General features: G+C 49.8%; 1 protein-coding gene across 3 annotated transcripts; it reads left to right on the forward strand.

Annotated features, from left to right (window-relative positions):
- The first annotated feature begins 37 nt into the window (after positions 1-37).
- Slc44a4 (solute carrier family 44 member 4) lies at positions 38-19,626 on the forward strand. 3 transcript variants are annotated; one of them, XM_026415344.2, is made up of 21 exons: positions 38-71; positions 1,904-1,952; positions 2,645-2,718; positions 2,843-2,921; positions 3,740-3,839; positions 3,921-4,046; positions 4,263-4,323; positions 11,671-11,761; positions 11,844-11,927; positions 12,189-12,424; positions 12,536-12,635; positions 13,290-13,382; positions 13,651-13,753; positions 16,950-17,203; positions 17,292-17,386; positions 17,477-17,580; positions 17,690-17,763; positions 17,987-18,057; positions 18,163-18,257; positions 18,337-18,421; positions 19,505-19,626. In XM_026415344.2, exons 1-21 carry the CDS (start codon positions 38-40, stop codon positions 19,624-19,626), a joined length of 2,130 nt encoding a protein of 709 aa, XP_026271129.2. The 3 variants fall into 3 exon arrangements, with proteins under 3 accessions (XP_026271129.2, XP_026271130.2, XP_026271131.2); XM_026415345.2 differs by having other exon boundaries at positions 16,956-17,203; XM_026415346.2 differs by lacking the exon at positions 3,921-4,046.
- The last annotated feature ends 197 nt before the right edge of the window (positions 19,627-19,823 follow it).

Genomic DNA, 19,823 nt, shown 5'->3' on the forward strand with positions numbered 1-19,823 from the left:
GGTCTCCTGGGCTGCAATCACTCCGGGAGACTGAGCCATGGGAGGAAAGCAGGATGAGGACGAGGCCTATGGTGAGACTGAGGGGAGAAGCCGGGGCTCTGTGGAGGGAGGGAAACTGGCTGGACACAGTGGCTGAGACTGGCTCCAGGGAGAGGAACTAAGGAAAGTCCTGGGTCCCTGAGGAAAGAGCCCTGGAAACAGGAGCAGGTGGAAGGAGGTAGAATCAGGGTCCTGGGGAGAGAATAGGGCTCACAGCCTGAGGGCCATTGCTGGGGAGCATTTGTGGAGTGAAGCTGGAGGAGGTGACAGGATTTCAGGCTTGCACTCTGGGCTCTGAGAGTCGGGAAGGGATGGGCAAACAAAGCCCAGATGAAAAGTGGCAGAGTTGGGGTCATGAGCAGGACAACAGGGCTCGGGGTGCAGGAACTGCGATGTCATGTGCTGTTGAACCTGGTGGGTGAGGCTGGAGCCTCTGTGAGGAAGAGTCCAGGAGTCAGTGTGGACTCTGGGTCTCTGAAGCCGAAAGGTGCCAAGGCCTGCCAGGCAGTCTCTGTGAGGAGTGGGAGCAAGTGATGTTGAGTGGGCTGGGGTCTACTTGCAGGTCTCTGCAAGGAATGGCAAGAGTTCTGCTAGGATCCCTGTGAATAGTTGGGGATAAGGGTCTTAATGGAAATGGCGCTGTGACCTGCCTTGGCGTCTCTGTTAGGAGTAAGGAGTGGGAGTCTGTCTGGAGTACTTTGAGGAGTAGGACCAGGACTGGGATTCCTGTGAAGAGTAAGGGCCAAGGGGAGAAGGAGCCAGGAGCTGGCTTCCAGAATCTGCGAGGGAAAAGGGCTAGGAGTAGGGAGGGAGCTGGGGACCAGCCTCCAGGATTCCTGTGAGCAGCAAGGGCTGTAGCCTGCCCACAGAGATCCCCTTAGGTCTGGAGGGGAGACAATCCTGAGTGAGAAGCCTGGAGAACCAGGTGTTCCCTAGAGAGGTGGGGGAAGGGGCCCAGGACACTCCCCAGAAAACTTCCTGGAGCAGCTTTGGATCAATCATTGACCTCATGCCCATAAGCCAAGGTGGGACAGAGTCCAGAGCACCTGGGCAGAGAGGATCCCACCCCTTCCCAGACTCTGGCCCAGCCTTCTGCCCTCCCTCCTGGTGCCCACAGTGAGACCCTGGCTGCCTGGCCCCACCTCCTCCCTGTGTGTACTCAGGGAGGACCAGGAACAGGACGTGGCCACAATCTCAACAGCCAGTCAGCTCAGGTGTCACCCTGACTGGCACCCAGAGCTCTGTGGTGGCTGCCTGAGAACTGAGGTCCCTTTGAAGTGGGGTCCCCTCTATAGGGGTCCTCTTTTTCCAATCCCCGGGCCCTTGGCAGGGGTTGACACCCTCGGCTCAATTTTTTTTTGTCCGTGGCTTCAGGTCAGAGAGTGAAGATAGGCATTGGTTCTGGGGCAGCTGTGATAAGGGGCTGGGACACCTCCCTGAGGGGCTCTGGACCTGGGAAGTCCAAAGCAGAATGTAGAGAGAGGAGACGGATAAGAGTGGGGACTGAGAGCCCCTGAGACAAAGTGTCCCACCTCCCACCAGCTAGAGGGAGCCTTGAGAGAAATGGGGCCAGGGGACCAAGGCTATTTCCCAGACAGGCAGCCTTGAGGTGTGAGCCTTGATCTGGAAACAGAAAGTCCCCCTCCCCACCCCTGCCTTTCATCTGGGTGGAGTTTAAGGCGAGCAGTTGAGCTGCTGACCAGGCGTGGATTCCTGGATGCTGCAGTTCCTGCTCCCTAGATTTCCCCTCCTGCCAGCCCTGCCCTGGACAGGATCCTAGGGCCAGGAGGGACTCCAGAGGAACAGACTAATGGAGAAACCCCTTCAGGGCCTCATTCTCCACACTTTTCTCCATGCCCCGCAGGGAAACCTGCCAAATATGACCCCTCCTTTCGAGGCCCCATCAAAAACAGGTGAGTTCTGGTCATTGCCCTGGGGGGCAGGGGAGTCTGGTTTTTATTTTGTATTTGCTAAAATATCAGTAAAAAAAAAAAAGAAAGAAAGAAAGAAAGAAGAAGAAAGAAAGAAAAAATGCTACCCCAGGGTATTTGTTGTGTCTGGTCAGCAGGGAGCTTCCTGGTACTGGTGATACAGGGGTGTACATTTGGGGGAAATTCACCCAGTTGAGTACTTAGGACTTGTCCTTTTTGTGTGCAGTACTGGGGACTGAACCCAGCTCATGTTCTACCCCTGAGCTATACCCACAGCCCCTGAGTTGTGCTTTTCTCTGTCATACTTTAGAAGAAAGATACCCACAAAGAGGTTTTCTTTTAAAATAAATAAATAAATAAGCTGGGCACAGTGGTGAATTCCTGTAATCCCAAGAAAGAGGCAGAAGGATTGCACATTCCGGGGCAGCCTCATCTATTCAGCCAGAGCTCATCTCATTATATAAAATAAAATGAGCCAGGGATGGAGTTAAACCGCAGAGTGCCCCTGTGTTTTTAATCACCAGTACTTCAAACAATACATGAAACCTGCTAATACCCACTCCAGCTTTTCCCAACTCACCAGCAGACCCTTGGGGACTGTCCCCTTCCCCTCACCAACTCCCTCCATTATACCTCCCCAAAGCCTCCCCAGTCAGACTGCATTTCTTTCCCAGGAGCTGCACGGATGTCATCTGCTGTGTCATCTTCTTTCTCTTTATTTTGGGTTATATCGTGGTGGGGATTGTGGGTGAGTTTCCATCTGCACAGCGTTGGAATGGTGGGTGGGGGCGATAACCCAGAGGTAACACCCCATAGCTGCTCCCTGCAAGCTCCTGCCCTCCCATGATCCATCTGTGTATGTCTGTCTTCAGCTTGGGTGTATGGAGACCCCCGGCAAGTGCTCTACCCCAGGAACTCCACAGGTGCCTACTGCGGGTTGGGGCAGAACAAGTAAGTACAAAGATAGAAAGAGTGAAAGGAGGGAGGTAAGGTGGGAATGGGCAGGAGATGGCAACAGCCTCCCATCCCCCAGCTCAGGCATGAGAACCATCATGCTCTTCTACACTCTTCCCCTGTTGTTCCCACCCCTCCCCCACCCTCTCTGAATCTGATCACACCAGAGCCCTCCCTTTGCTGGACATTTAGTCTGAGTCCCCCAGAACTGAGAGGACTTAGCCAGAACGTGGTAAATTGCATGGTTTTAGAGTTCAGAGATGGCTGTTTAGATTTGGCTTAAGTTTTGGTTGTCTATCCTTCGACAACTTACTTAACTTCTCTGAGCTTGATTTCCTCATCTGAAACACAAGGATGATTATAGAAGTGATGCTGTCAGTCTCCACAGGCAGGAAATGTTTAATAAATAATCAACCCTCCAGCATTTACATAGTGTTGACTATGTTCCAGGCAGGCAGTATACTTTACACATGCTCTCTTTAACGCCTCATGATGTAGATACTATCATTTTATAGATGATAGATCTGAGTCAGAGAGATGTTTAGTGACTTGCTCAAAGTCATAAAGCTAGTAGGAAAGGATTAAGCTACAGAATTGATGCCCTCAGCCATTCCTTAGCTGTTGTGATGGGAATTGTTCTGGGAAATCATCTAGGTGTCTCCCTTACCTCCCCAGAGGAGCTAGGACCAGGTGCTGAATGTGACTCCTCTAGGCCACAGGGGGTCCACTGTACTCTAGGGGAGTGACCTCAGTAGATCCTCCCCTCCCCTAACACCAGATGAGGCCCTGAGCCCACTCTTCCTCTCTTCCTGCAGAGATAAACCCTATGTCCTGTACTTCAACATCTTCAGCTGCATAGTGGCCAACAACATCATCACAGTCGCCCAGAAGGGACTACAGTGCCCTACGCCCCAGGTCAGAGCCCAGGGCTGCCTCTGCCTCACATGTCCCCAGGGCCCCAGGTACTAGCCCCTTAGTACATTCTCTGCTCCCCAGGTATGTGTGTCCTCTTGCCCGGAGGCTGTATGGACAGTGGAAAAAGATCAGTTCTCGATGACAGTCGGAGAGGTCTTCTATAAAGAAAAAAAGAACTTTTGTCTGCCAGGGGTGCCCGGGAATATGGTGAGTACTGCCCCCGACATCATCATTGTCACTCAGGAGGGCCCACAGTAGGATGGAGTAGCAGGGGAAGTTGGGTAGACGTTCCTGGGAAGGGTGGACCGGCTGAGCCCTGTGGTAGTGGTGGTGGCAACAGTGGCAGTGGCGGTGAGGGGACCCAACTTCTCCATCCTGTTCTATGTCTGTGTGTGTGTCTGTTCTCCCTTCCCCACCCCACAGACGGTACTCCAAAGCCTGCAACAGGAATTCTGCCCCAGTTTCCTCCTGCCTTCCACTCCAGGTGAGAAACACAGTTCCCTCCTCAGGCATCATCTCCTCCAATATTTTTTTTATTTTTATTTCTCAAATGAGGAAACCAGAGAGTAAAGAGAGTAAAGCCACACAACTTGTCAGTGGCACAAGTGGAATGAGCAACAGGTCTCCATTTCTCTCTCTGCCGTGTGACCCCACAGTCAGACCATCAGTGTTTTTCGGGCACCTACTATGTACCAGGCACTGGGGATAAATGTGGGGAAGGTAGAAATTGCTCTGGGCCTGAGCTACATTGTAGGTGGAGAGATCAGAGATGGTCATAGAGACTGTATGAGAACCCCATGAAAACCCCATTGAAGAATCTATACATACTACCCCTTTGCATAGGGGAAAAGACTAGAAGGATATCTACCCAGCTGTTACAAATGAATGTGAGTGGGTGGTGGGGTTGCAATTGGCCTTTATCCTGTATGTTTTCCTTTGCAACCTCAAATACACACACACATACACACACACACACACACACACACACACACACACACGTGCCTATGATAGGGGAGGGAGGGAGTACTGGGGCTTGAGCCCAGTGGCACTCTACCACTAAGCTACCCCCAGCCCCTTTTTAAACTACATTTTGAAACAAAGTCTCACTAAGATGCCCAGGCTGGCCTTGAACTTACAATCTTCCTGCCGCCTCAGCCTTCCCCTGTAGCTGGGATTACAGGCATGCCTCACCATGCCCAGCTCCTAATACATTTTTTTTAATGTAAAACATTTTTTTTAATTGTAGCATGAGTAAAGATAAATAGTTTTTAATGTAAGTACAATAAGAAGTGTGTCAAAAGATTGCTCCAAAGTCAGATCTGGATTTAAATTCTAGCACTTTCCCGCTGAGTGATCTGGGCTACTTAACCTCCCTGCACCTGGTTTCCTCTTCTTTGTAATGTAAATAACAGAATGCCTCTTCCTGGCAAGGTTGTGAGGGCGAATTAAATGGCTCTACATGTACATAACAAGTACCACAGGAGATGGGGATGGGTGAGAAAGCTTCCTGCGGAGGTGAGACAGCAAAAGCTGTTCCAGAGGAGGGGGGGGACTTCAAAGAAGGGAGGTGTAGAGTGAGGGGACAATGGAAGGCAGGGTCCAGAAGCTGGGCCAGGGAACCTGGATGGTTTCCAGGCAGAGCCTCTGAAGGTATCTGAGAAGCCAAAGGACATAGAGCCCGGAATGATGAGGTCATGCTGTGCCCTGGTCTTCCTGGCCCACAGACAGGCAGAGGGTGTCAGGTCAAGCGAGTCGGGCAAAGGAGGCAGATTTAAAAGGGCCGCTGAACTAGGCTTTATTGAGATGTCACTCCCTGGCGTAATTCGATCAGACCCACAGAGGGAACAGGGGAAGGGTCTGAGGAGAAACTGCGTGGAAGCTCTACAGGACTGGACTTTTATGGGGCTTACAGCAGGAAGGGAAGGGCTTGGGACAGGAAAAGGTGTTTTTAGGGTCCATTGCCCCTTTGGAGTTGGTCAGAGGAGTTGGCTGAACTCCAGGATTGGCCAGGGGGTCCTGCTGATTGACAGGCATTAGTCAGGAGATCTGGCTGATTGACAGGCATTTCCTCAGGCATCTGATTGATGTTCCTTTCCCGGGCGAGCTGCTTTGTTCTAAATTGTCACCACCGACCTAACATTCCAGCCTTTTTGGTGATACAGGGTGCGAATTTCATCTGGCTACTTCCAGCTTGTTTAGGGGCATCAAGGGGAGTGGCTCAAGTGTAGGTTCCGTGGGAAGGCAACTGTAGGGGTGTAGGAGCATCTGGTTGTAGGTCACGCTGGCAATTTCACTCATTCGCTTTCGAACGAACCTGAGGAGGCAGGGAGCAATCATTAATAGAAGTCCTATTACTAATATAGGAGTGAGAATGGGAGTCAATCACGCAATGAGGGTTGAGTTTAGCCAGCCTGGCCAAGGGTCATTTGATGGTTGCCATTTAAGCCTTTCACCCAAATGGTGGAGAGTGTCAGCATTCTCTTTGATCAATCCAGTTTCATTGATATAATAGCAGCATTCTTCTTTTAGGAACACACAGGTTCCTCCTTTATCTGCTGTCAAAAGATTTAGAGCTCTATGGTTCTGCAATGAGACTTGGGCAAGAGATGTTATTTGCCTTTGTAGGGAAGCGAGATAAGCAGCTGATGCCTCTACTGCTTCCCAAAGTTGTTGTTCAAGCTTCTGAGTAGCGGTTACTGCATAACCAAGTCCTCCTGCCCTGAGTCCAGAGGCAGCGAGGGAGGAGGCCAGGGAGAGTCCAACTTCTACTGGTAGAAAGACGGCCTTTCTTGTCCTGGAAAGGGAGGTGGTGACAAGCCATGTTAATTCAGCCTCACTGTACAGAGTTAATTGGGGGACCAAGGTGGAAGGGACACAAAAAGCAAATGGCATGTTGAGGCTTAGATTTTTTGTTAGGGTACCATTGCACCTATTACTAATATAGGAGTGAGAATGGGAGTCAGCCATGCAATGAGGGTTGAGTTTAGCCAGCCTGGCCAAGGGTCGTTCGATGGTTGCAGTTTAAGCCTTTCACCCAAACGACGGAGGGTGTCAACATTCTCTTCGAACAATTCAGTTTCATTGATATAGTAGCAGCATTCTTCTTTTAGGAACAGACAGGTTCCTCCTTTGTCTGTCATCAGAAGATCTAGAGCTCCATGGTTCTGCAATGAGACTTGGGCAAGAGATGTTATTTGTCTTTGTAGGGAAGCGAGATAAGCAGCTGATGCCTCTACTGCTTCCCAAAGTTGCTGTTCAAGCTTCTGAGTAGCGGTTACTGCATAACCACGTCCTCCTGCCCCAAGTCCAGAGGCAGCAAGGGAGGAGGCCAGGGAGAGTCCAACTACCACTGGCAGAAAGACGGCCCTTCTTGTCCTGGAAAGGGAGGTGGTGACAAGCCATGTTAATTCAGCCTCACAGTACAGAGTTAATTGGGGGACCAAGGTGGAAGGAACACAAAAAGCAAACGGCATGTTGAGGCTTAGATTTTTTGTTAGGGTACCATTGCACCAGAAAAAGAACTCAGGTGGAGCAAAGGTTAAGGAAGAAATTTGAACAATCTGATCACAGGGTGCAGAACCTGAGGAAGTGTAGCAGCAAGAGAAGTTCCCTGATGAGTTATGAAAAAGAGGTACTTCCTCAAAGGCTGGAGGGGGGTCCTTGGGGTCTAATTGAGGTATTGAGTGGAAAATCAATGGGAATCGCAGTTAATGGAGTACGATCCAAACCTGCGCAGAGGAAACAGTCTGAAATGTTATTCACTTTGGACAAATTGAGAAGCTGAAGGCCTGACGTATTAGGGCCACCTATGAGAAAGGGTCAGCTTTAGGATGGGCAACTGCATCCAGCTGGTGTTGGAGTTCCTTCTCTTGCTCCTGGATGGTTATGTGAATTTGAGGGAGCACTTGTATATAAGTTCTCCATATTCTGATAGAGGCTGAGGGGTGTTTGGCAAAACACCACGAATAGGATTTACCATCAACACCAGAAGCCCATTTTGGGCTCCATGGGTCCCAAATAGTCAGTTTGGTGTATGCAAGATTCTCATAGCAAGGCTTATCTAGAAAGCGGTTTTTTCATGAATTATAAGGGCACCCGCCATAGGTGTCAGGCCAGTGCTTACAGAATTCTTCAGTTTGGTCTGATATGAAGCATAGCATTGCTGAATATAAGTGGGATGAGGTGGCCTGGTTGAATCCAGTAACATTAAGGGTGACGGCCCAATTACAGCCAGTGAAAGGGCAATCGCCTTGGCCCATAAACTGAGAGCGGGTGGTGCCAACCTGTTGCCATGTCGCTTGGATGTAGAAGCGCCATCTGTGGGTTGGGATAGAAGCTTTAGAGAGATTAATGATTAGTAAAAGAAGGAGAGGGTTGGCAAGAAACTTCCAGTTTGGTGGGCCCCAGCATGGAAGTATGACTGTATGGGGTCGTTGGGAGATGTGGAGCCTCCAAGTAATGTTGAGGCCTTTGGAGACTAGTTGAACAACCTGAGAAGTGAAGGCCGGACCATTATCTGACTGGATGGAGGTAGGAAGTCCAAATCTGGAAATGATCTGCTCAATGAGGATGGAGGGGACGGTGTTAGCAGTTTTCCTTGAGGTAGGGAAACTGTAAGAGAGTGCTATCCCCAAACCACAAACAGTTAAATCCTGTGTCAAGGCCTAACCAAAGAGGTAGGGACTGTCCCTGAAGCCTTGGGGTAGGCCTGTCCATGTCAGCTGTTGAGACCTAAAGGATATAGGGTCTTCCCGTGTGAAGGCAAAGAGGTAATAAGAGTCAGGACGCAGAGGCACTGTAAAGAAGGCAGCTTTAAGATCCACGATAGTAAAGTGAGTGGTCCAAGGGGGGATATGAGAAAGAAAAGTGTGAGGGTTGGAAACCACCGGGTGGATGGGAATAATGGCCTCTTTAATTAGGTGGAGTTCCTAGACTAAGTGATAGGTGCCTGAGGGTTTGCGTACCAGAAATATGGGAGTGTTGTGGGGGAGTCTTAGGGACTCAAGGAAATTTAGTTTGGGGTTTCAGCTGGGTTGGGACTGGCTTGTGGTGGGAGGCTATGACCAGCATAGAGATGTCCCAGATCTGGGGACAACTAGGTCAGGTCATTAGAGAGGGTAAGAATTAGAGGCAGAAGGAGATGGATGGTAGTATTCTTGGGGTATAGTTGGAGGGTGGCTCCTAGAAATTGGAAAACATCTCTGCCTAGGAGAGGAACTAGACAGGATGGAATAACCAGAAAAGAGTGTGTGAAAGGGTGTCCCTCCAGGGCACAGGCCAGCTTAGCAGTTCGGTTTGGGGAGGAGGCTTTGTCATCAATCCCCATAACTGAGACCTGGGAATGAAACAGAGGCCTAGAGTGGGCAGGCAAGACAGAATAGGTAGCCCCCGTGTCCACAAGGAAGCTTAGGGACTTACCCATTGCATGGAGCATTACCCTGGGCTCAGAGAGGGTGATGGGGGTCTTTGAATCTGGGCTTCTTCAGTCTTATGCAAATCCCAATAGTTCAAGAGAAGGGACTGCCTGACTGGTCAAACTCCTGCATAGAGGCGCCTAGGAAGGGCCAGCCATGGGGCAATCTTCCAATGTCCTGTCTGCTTACAGGTGGGGCATAGCCTGGGAGGAGGCCATGTGTTTGGGCATTAGCGAGCCCAGTGACCTTTGCATCCACATTTGAGGCAAGCTCCTGGCAGAGAGGAATGCTGGTTTCCCCCACGAAGCTTTTGCTAGAGACATAGGCCTCAGGGCCGCTGCCAAGGCCTGGGTTTGGGGTGTTACCTTTTTCTGCAATGGAGCCTGCTTTAAAGGCCATTTTCACCAGATCTCAGATAGGGGTCTGAGGGTCCTCCTCAGCTCATTTGAGCTTTTTCTAATATCATGAGCCGACTGAGTAATGAAATGGGTTATTAACACTGTAGTCCAGGTGGGAGACTCAAGATCCAGCCTAGTGTATTTGGTTAGGGCCTCTGTAAGGCAGTTGAGAAATAAGGATGGATTTTCATCTGGATTCTGGGAAAGATCCTGAAGTAAGAATGGGATGTGTATTCGAATATTCCCTTCAGCAGCAGCCATTTCCTTGAGAAGACAAAGGAGCTATGGGTTAGCTGGTGGGAGGGCCTGGTGGGACTGGGTGCCGGAACTGACAGGAGAAGAGAGGCATGAGTCGGGGAAGGGGAAAGGGCTTGTCAGTAGAAGAGGTGAGCATAGCAGAGGAGGAGGCTCAGAGGGATCCAGAGATCCCACCCATTGCAGCCAGGTGGGATCCATCCTACCTGCCCATTGGAACCAGGCAGCAAAGGGAGGCGTTCGAGAGGAGCCAGCGAGGGAGGGAGAAAGGGCGCATGTGTCTAGTGGCCAGGCAGACTGGAAGCACACAGACAGGGCCACGGCAGCGGCAGGGAGGGGGAGGGGACATGGTACCGCTGGGAGGGAGAGCAGACAGAAGGACAGGAGCAAAAAGCAGAGAGAAGGTTGGGAGCGGAAAGCAGAGGGAAGGATAGGAGCGAATCTGGCGACAGAAATTGTCCAATTCAGTGAGGGTTTAAAATCAACAGTTCCTTCTGGGGGCCATTGTGACCAATTGTATAACTGCAGTAAAATACCAGGCAGTTCTTGAATGAGCCCTAACTTGGCAGGATTTGAATATAGACACCCAAGGACTTTGGGGTCTAAGGAGAGGACTCTGTGTTTCCCATGACCTTCTGGCATCCTCGGGGGTGAGTGGGAGCAGAAGAAGGCATCCCAAATTCTGTCTGCACTCACCTACGGAACAGATACGGCCAGGGCAGAGGTTGAGGTGTTCCCTATAGCCTCCGCAGGCCTCAGCGGTTGGCCAACCTGGTTGGGTGGGCGGTTCTCAGGAGGACTGGGATGTCTCCACATTCCCCGGAGCCCTGAGCAGAACGGGAAGGGCCTATGGCATGCGTGACTTAAGGATAGACCCCGCGGACAGACAGAAAGAAAGGGTTTGGAAGGTCAGGAGAAATGGGAACTTACCCCTCTCCTGTCGGCCTGGATAAAGGGAGAGGGAAAGAGCTGCTTAGAAATTTCCCGGTTCGTTTTAAGGGGGAAGGGATGGGTTTCAATCCCCTGAGGGAGAAGCCCAAAGATCCCTTTGGGTTTCGGCACCAAGATGTCAGATCGGGTGAGGCGGGCAGCAACCAAAGGAGGCAGATTTAAAAGGGCCGCTGAAAGAGGCTTTATTGAGATATCACTCCTGGGCGGAACTCGATCAGACCCACAGAGGGGACAGGGGAAGGGTCTGAGGAGAAACTGCGTGGAAGCTCTACAGGACTGGACTTTTATGGGGCTTACAGCAGGAAGGGAAGGGCTTGGGACAGGAAAAGGTGTTTTTAGGGTCCCTTGCCCCTTTGGATTTGGTCAGGGGAGTTGGCTGAACTCCAGGATTGGCCAGGGGGTCCTGCTGATTGACAGGCATTAGTCAGGAGATCTGGCTGATTGACAGGCATTTCCTCAGGCATCTGATTGATGTTCCTTTCCCGCGCGGGCTGCTTTGTTCTAAGTCACCACTAAGTTGCCACCAAGTCGCCAAATTGCCACCACCAACCTAACAGAGGTTGGATGGAAGTTGAGACTGGGGTATCACAGGGGTCCATCCAGAGGAGAGGAGATCTGAACCAGGGCAGCAGCAGAGAGGAATGGATGGTAGCCTTGACACCAAGGGGCAAGAGCCCCCTCTTGGCAGTAGAATCCAGAGCAGCACCCGCACCCCCCACCCCTAGTCCCAGGAGAGGAGAGTTCATCCCCTGAGGGATTATGGGCTAGTGGGGGGAACAGTCTTTACACCCGGCAATCCCTGTTCTCTTCCAGCTCTGGGGCGCTGCTTTCCATTGCCCAATAGTAACTTTACACTACCTGAATTCCCCTGGATCAGCAACACCACCATTACTCAGGGAATCAGGTAGGCATCGCTCACCCCACCCGCATCTATCCCACACCACTTCCAGCCCGCAGCCCCATCTGATTTGGTCTCTCCCCAACAGTGGTCTTCTTGACAGCCTCAATGCCCGTGACATCACTGTTAAGATCTTTGAAGATTTTGCCCAATCCTGGTATTGGATTCTTGTGTGAGTCACCACACTCTCCTCCTCTCTTGTCCTTCCCTTCTCCCCTCCCTGATTCTCTGCCTGCTAGTCCCATGTCAGAAACAGAGGGAAGAGAGAAGAGAAGGAGCCAGAGCTCAGAATAGACTCCATGCACATCAGGATTTATAAGGGGGTCAAATCTGGGGACATTGGATGGCATAAGGAAAGGTATTTGGAAACCTCTGAAAGGAAAACAATTTCAGGAGCCAGAAGTGACCCTCACCTATGTTACTATGCCTACAGTGCCCTAGGTGTGGCTCTGATCCTGAGCCTGCTATTTATCCTGCTTCTGCGTCTGGTGGCTGGGCCCCTAGTGCTGGTGCTGATCCTAGGGGTACTTGGAGTGCTGGCCTATGGCATCTACCACTGCTGGGAGGAGTACCGAGTGCTGCGGGACAAGGGCGCCTCTATCTCCCAGCTGGGCTTCACCACTAACCTCAGTGCCTACCAGAGTGTGAAGGAGACCTGGCTGGCTGCTGGTAAGTACCCTACCCGCTCTCCGGCTGCCAGCCATCAGAGCCTGGCCCTGGGCCATGCTGGCCCTGGCCTGACCCTAGCCCTATGCCCACTGTCTCCCCCATCCCCTGCAGTGATTGTGCTGGCTGTGCTTGAAGGCATCCTGCTGCTCCTGCTCATCTTCCTGCGCCAACGGATTCGCATCGCCATTGCCCTCCTGAAGGAGGCCAGCAAGTCAGAGCCTGTCTAGGAGGGAGATGGGGCTGAGGGTTGGGGTGCAGGCCTGGGGGTGGGGATGCCAGGGAAGTGGTAGGGAGCTCCAGAGGAGAAGGGTATTAGGGCAGTGGGTAACACTGCTGGATGACAGGATCTCAGAGCCTCAGTTTCCCACCTGTAAAATAGATGAATCAGCAGTTGCTACTTAGGGGGTTGTGATAAGGATTAAATGGATTGGTGAATGCCAAGTACCTAAAACTAGCAGGCCTCTAGAAGGGTGGGAGTGGCCATGGTGGATGGAACAGCAGGAGACCAGGCAGGGAGGAGAAGCGGCAGCTTCCTGCCAACCAGGAACCACCAAACTTGTCAAGGAGACCACACTTCGGTGTTTCTCTTTGCTTGCCCAAGTGGCTTCTGTGATTCTAGTCCCCTTTAAGGGTCCCTAGAAGCAAGATATATTGCCTTCAGTTCATTCAGTGAGCACCTGATTTGTACCCACCCACACCAAGCACTGGTGCTAGGAAAGATGAAATTTCTGCCCTACTGCTGCCACCCCAGGGACACCAGGCCGACTCTGGCTGTGGCAGCTGAGGGGCCCAGGCTAGAGTCAGCCCTCTCAGAGGATGGGTGGGGCTAGGGGCAGGTTGGTGGACAGCTCTTGTCTCTCCTCAGGGCTGTGGGTCAGATGATGTCAACCATGTTCTACCCACTGGTCACCTTTGTCCTCCTTGTCATTTGCATTGCCTACTGGGCCATGACTGCTCTGTATCCTTTGTCCACAGTAAAGCCTTGGGGTGCGGGGCTGAGGGGCAAAGAAGTACTTGCCCATATACTGTCAGAGAGCATTTGGCAGATGTACCCTTTTCTCTGTGCAGCAACAGCCCTGTGGCTAGACAGCACTGAGTAAGGGAGCACAGGCTGAATTCTAGCCCCCTTTGTACTGTATACAACCTGCACCAGCGCCCAGGAACAGTCCCTGAGGAGTGGCCTATGGAGGCACCATGCGACCATGCTTTCCTTGACTCCCCTCTGGATACCTGGCCACGTCTGGGCAACCCCAGTACGTATACTGGGTGTCCAATGTCAGTGCACCCGGCTGTGAGAACGTGCCAGTGAATACATCGTGTGACCCCATGGTGAGGAAAGGTGGACCATGGAGGGGGCTTCAAGAGGGCTGAGGGGTCCTTAGGAACTAATTAGCCCAGATCCTCATTGGGCAGAGGTGACTAAGGCCAGAGAGGGCAGGGGGCTCTCTCAAGTTCACATAACCTACCACCACCCTCTATTCCTCATGCTGACTCACCCATTATACATAATGGAAAAGTGAGGCTGTGACAGACATCATGGCCTAAAGGTGGAAGAGGGGAGGGCTGGGTAGCAGGATATTCCTCTGCCTCGAGGGTTATTAACTACTTCACCTCACTTCAGCTCTGTCCTTCACCCTGTCCTTCTGGGTGGCTGAGAAGGTTAAGTGACATTGGATACTTAAAGTACTTGGTACAATGCCTGGCACCTGATGAGATCTTATAAGCGATGGGGTTGTTTTGTTTTGCTATTTAAGTCTATTTCCCTTGAACACTGTCCTAGGCTGTTCACAGGTGAGATTCTTGGAAGTGGGCCTGGAAGAGAAGCTACTTCCTTAAACTATCCTGTGAGATTCTAGGGCATGGCACTACACTGCTGGGAATTTACTATCCTCAAAGCTTTCACGTCATAGCTGGGTGTGGTGGTGCACACCTGTAATCCCAGAGACTCCGAAAGCTGAGCCAGGAGAATCATAAATCCAGGCCAGCCTAGGCAAATTAGTGAGACCCTGTCTCAAAATAAAGGATTTTAAAAGGAGCAAGACACAGTAGTACACACCTGTAATCCCAGCAACTCTGGAGGCTGAGGCAGGAGGATTGCAAGTTTAAGGTACTGGGCCCACTCTTTTTATTTTATTTACTTACTTACTTACTTATTTTTTGGTGCTGGGGATTGAACTACCAACTGAGCTATATCCCCAGCCCTAGGGCCCATTCTATTAAAAAAAAAAATTAAAACAGGCAGGTTCACACATGCATGTAATCCTAAGCAACCTAAGAGGCTGAGACAGGAGGACCACAAGGTCAAGGCCAGACCCAACAATTTTAAGACCCTGTCTCAAAAAAAAAATTTCTTTTAAGAAGTCCTGGAGATGTAACTCAGTGGTAGAACATCAATGGGTTCAGTCCAAAACAAGCAAAAAAAAAAAAAAAACTCAGCTATACTTGCAGAAGACACACTGGGCACTGAGCACTGGGCACTGGGTATGTAAAGCCCAGAATGTCCTGGTTTCTCTTTGCAACTTGCTTACTATCTACAGTGAAAACTGACGCAAACCTGGTAACCTACAAAGTGGAAAATTGTTTTCTGGTTCTTTGCAGGTAGGGGATGTTTTTTGTTTGTTTTTTGATACTGGGGGTTGAATCCAGGGGCACTTAACAAGTGAGCCACATTACCCAGCCCTTTTTATTTTTAATTTTAAGACAAGTTCTTGATAAATTGCTTAGGGTTTCTCTAAATTGTTGAGGCTGGCCTCAAATTTTCAATCCTCCTACTCAGCCTCCCAAGTTGCTACGGTTACAGGTATATGCTACTGTACCCAGAATTATTATTATTTTTTTCTTATTACAAAATTTCAAACATAAACCCAGTTTCAGAAATTATCAAGATTTTCTTGATCACATTTGCTGGACTGATTTAGTTTTTATATATGCATTTACTTTTCATTATGGACATTTTCAAATGCATGCAAAGTAGGTTCACAGTAGAGTGGTGAATCCCTTTACCCAGAGTCCACCACCCTCAGTTTTCTGCTCTTCTTACTTTACCTATCTCACTGCCCTCATGACATTTTTTCCCCCTAACTTTTGTTTTTTGGTTGTTTAGCAGTGCAAACCTAAGGCCTTCACATGCTGGGCAAGTGCTCTACCACTTAACTACACCCCAGACCTTTAGGGAGTTTATAAATGCAAATTCTGGACATCATGTAAATATGTCAGGATAAGTTTTAAAAGCATAACTTTAGTGTGGAGGCTCACCCCTGTAATCTCAGCAACTCAGGAGGCTAAGACAGGACTGTAAATTCAAGGCCAGCCCTAGCAACTTAGTGAGACTCTGTCTCAAAATAAAAAATAAGAAGGGTTGGGGATGCGGCTCAGTGGTTAAGCACTCCTGGGTTCAATCTTGAGTACCAAATAAACAAAAAATAAAAAACATAATGAAGACTGTAGCTCAGGGCTAGAGTGTTTGCCTAGCATGCACAAGGCCCTGAATTCTATCCCCAACAATATAAAAATTTTTTTTTGTTAAAAAAGCATAACCACATCTGGGTGTAGTGGTGCATGCCTATAATCCCAGCAGCTGGGGAGGCTGAGGCAGGAGGATTGAGAGTTCAAAGCCACTCTCAGCAACTTAGTGAGGCTCTAAGCAACTCAGTGAGAACCTGTCTCTAAATAAAAATATATATTTAAAAAAATTTGTAGTTGTAGATGGACAGAATGCTTTTATTTTATTTTATTTTATTTTATTTTATTTTATTTATATGGTGCTGAGGATCGAACCCAGTCCCTCACGCATGCTAGGCAAGCGCTCTGCCGCTGAGCTATATAGCTCCAGCCCTAAAAATATTTTTTTTAATATTCTATTTTATTTTTTAGGTGTAGATGGACACAACACAATGCCTTTATTCTTACGTGGTGCTGAGGATCGAACCCGGGTCCCACCCGTGCTAGGCAAGCGCTCTACCACTGAGCCACAATCCCAGCCCCTAAAAATATTTTTTTAAAGGGCTGGGGATGTTGCTCAGTGGTTAAGCATCCTTGGGTTCAATCCCCAATACCAAAAAAAAAAAAAAAAGCATAACCACACCAGTTGTGGTAATACACACCTATAATCCCACCAATTTAAGAGGCTGAGCAGAAGGATTGCAAGGCCAGCTTCAGCAATTTAGCGAGATCCTGTCTCAAAGTAAAAAAAAGCATAACCACTGTCAATATCACACCCAACAGAATTAAAACTAATTGTTTAATATCAAAATACCCAGAATATTCAATTCACACAGATGTGGACTTCACACACACCACTAGCTTGGCCCAAGAGACCTGGATGTTCTTGGGCCAGTCCAGAGACAAGGAAGCTAATTAACACCCAAACAACAAACTGAATGCAGTCTGAGCCTGGAGATAAGATTCCTAGAAGGAACTGTCTCCCTAATTGAGGGAGGCTACTGGGAACTGGTGGAGGTCAGGGCTATGCATTGAAGTCTCTAAAGCTGGACCTGAACCAACCTGTCCTCCTCGCCACCCCCAGGACCAGTCCATGAACTACTCCTGCCCAGGGCTGATGTGCGTCTTCCAGAGCTACGCATCCACAGGCCTAGCACAACGTTCTCTCTTCAACCTGCAAATCTATGGGGTCCTGGGGCTCTTCTGGACCCTTAATTGGGTACTGGCCCTGGGCCAGTGCGTCTTGGCTGGGGCCTTTGCCTCCTTCTACTGGGCCTTCCACAAGCCCCGGGACATCCCCACCTTCCCCCTGAGCTCCGCCTTCATACGCACACTCCGGTGAGCTAGAGGAAGGACCCTGGGAACTATGAGCAATAGAGACCCAGGAGTCCTGGGGCTGCCACTAATTTCCTAATTCCTTCTGCAGTTACCACACTGGTTCATTGGCATTTGGAGCCCTCATCTTAACCATTGTGCAGATAGCTCGAATCATCTTGGAGTATATCGACCACAAGCTGAGAGGTGAGCAGTCAAGAGCTGGGGAAGGCTGGGCTGAGCAGCTGGATCCTTGGGGAAAAGCATTGACCAAACAGGAGTTTCCCTTCTTCCCAGGAGCCCAGAACCCTATTGCCCGCTGTATCATGTGCTGCTTCAAGTGTTGCCTCTGGTGTCTGGAAAAGTTCATCAAGTTCCTGAACCGCAATGCATATATCATGGTGAGCTACCAGGGGCAAGCAACTCCTTGGTCTGGTACCCCTTGGCCTAGGCCCCCAAGCCAAATCTAAGAAAGCCCACCACATGTCACTGACCTTCCTACCCCCTCAGATTGCCATCTACGGGAAGAATTTCTGTGTCTCAGCCAAAAATGCCTTCATGCTGCTCATGAGGAACATTGTCAGGTCAGGCTGTCCTGCACTGCCATGTGGCTCCCCCTCAGGTCTCCCACCCTAGTCTGGCTTCCTAAGCACACTGCATTCAGAAGGACCCTGAACTTGGTTTAATGCTTTGTTATAGCCATTTTGAAATGGGAATAACTTTGATTTCAAACAAGTCCCTGCAAATTATGTAGTCAGCTGTTCTTCTAGGCCTCTCACCCACAACCTACCCTAATTGCTGGTACAGGGTGATTGTCCTGGATAAAGTCACAGACCTGCTGTTGTTCTTTGGGAAGCTGCTGGTGGTTGGAGGTGTTGGTAAGGACCAAGATTGGGATTTGCAGAGTGGGGGTTGGAGGCGTGCTGGGGAGCTGGAAAGGTGACCTCAGAGGAGCAGCACTGATCTTGGGAACTCTCCCACAGGGGTCCTGTCTTTCTTTTTCTTCTCTGGCCGAATTCAGGGGCTGGGTAAAGACTTCGAAAGCCCCCACCTCAACTACTACTGGCTACCCATTATGGTGAGTGACTCTCCTCTGTGACTCAACCCACAACTTCCCAAAAAATCCCAGTAGCTCCAACCAGCCTTGTGTCTTCCAGACCTCCATCATGGGGGCCTACGTCATTGCCAGTGGCTTCTTCAGCGTTTTCAGCATGTGTGTGGACACACTCTTCCTCTGTTTTCGTGAGTGATACCCCTAGCTACCTTCTCCCCAACCTAACAGTAACCCACTGCCAGGCTTTTTTGGAGAATTGGTGCTTCTAGAAACAGCAATTTGTGAGTCAAAGAAGCCAGAGGGAAACTCTTCTGAAATCCTAAGGCCAGGGGTTTGGGAAACAAAGGAGGGAGTGAATCCCCAGGCTGGTGGGCTCTCCCATGTGGCAGGCATGGTGGCACACACCTGTAATCCCAGCAACTCAGAAGGCTAAGGTAGGAGAACGGCAAATTTAAGGTCAGTCTCAGCAATTTAGAGAGACCCTGACTCAAAATAAAAATTTAAAAAGGTGGGCATGTGTCTCAGTGGTTAAGTGCCCCTAGGGGTTCAATCCCCAATACAAAAAAAAAAAAAAATCCAGGTCAGTCTGGGAAACTTGCCTCAAAATAAAAAATAAAGGGTTGGGGTTGTGGCTCAGTGGTAGGTAGAGTGCTTGCCTCACATGAGGCACTGGGTTCAATTCCGATTCTCAGCACCACATATAAATAAATGAATAAAATAAAGGTCCATCAACAACTAAAAAAATAATAATACGTAAAAAGGGCTGGATGATGTAGCTCAATGGTAGAACACCCTGGGTTCATTCCCCAGTGTTGGAGGACAGGGGAGTCACAAGAGAGACTTCCCAGCAGGTGGCTGTAATGAGAGGGTATTTTCATCCTACAAAGTACATCCATTTTATTAATTTTTTGTATTATTTGGTTTTTTTGTTTGTTTGTTTCTTTGCTTCGGGGATGATACATGCCTAAGCAATTCATGTGTGCATCTGCTGCAGATAGGATCCAGGGCCTTGTGCACATAAAGCACATGCTCTACCACTAAACTACACCCCTACCCATGCGCTTAATCTTTATGACTCTATGAAATACATTCCTGAGATTACATAACCTGCCCTATAGATCACAAAATCTGCCTGAAAAACATCAGCAGGCGGTGATACCCCCCGGGACTGGAAATCAGCGGCTAGTTTCGCAGTCCCAGCAGTCTCAGATTATTTCCCCCAGGGCATGGCCCCACCAGGGTTCACTCTAACAACGCTATGTTATGGCTAGTGGAAGACCTGGAACGGAACGATGGCTCCCTGGACCGTCCCTACTACATGTCCAAGGGCCTCCTCAAGATTCTGGGCAAGAAGAACCAGGCGCCCCCTGGCGACAAGAAGAGGAAGAAATGAGAGACCAGGCCCTGACCCAGTACTGCACCACGCCTGCACAGACGCCCAGTCACATTATGCCTTACAGACCCCGATTTTGTAGCTAAATGATTTTATTAAAAGATTGATTATTTTTTTCTCAATAACTCTGTTATTTTTATTCCCTCCAAGACCACACGGTGCCTCTCGCATCCCACCCACCGCCGGTACCTTTAAAT

Source organism: Urocitellus parryii, chromosome 8, assembly GCF_045843805.1.
Source record: "Urocitellus parryii isolate mUroPar1 chromosome 8, mUroPar1.hap1, whole genome shotgun sequence".
NCBI classification, from domain to species: domain Eukaryota; kingdom Metazoa; phylum Chordata; class Mammalia; order Rodentia; family Sciuridae; genus Urocitellus; species Urocitellus parryii.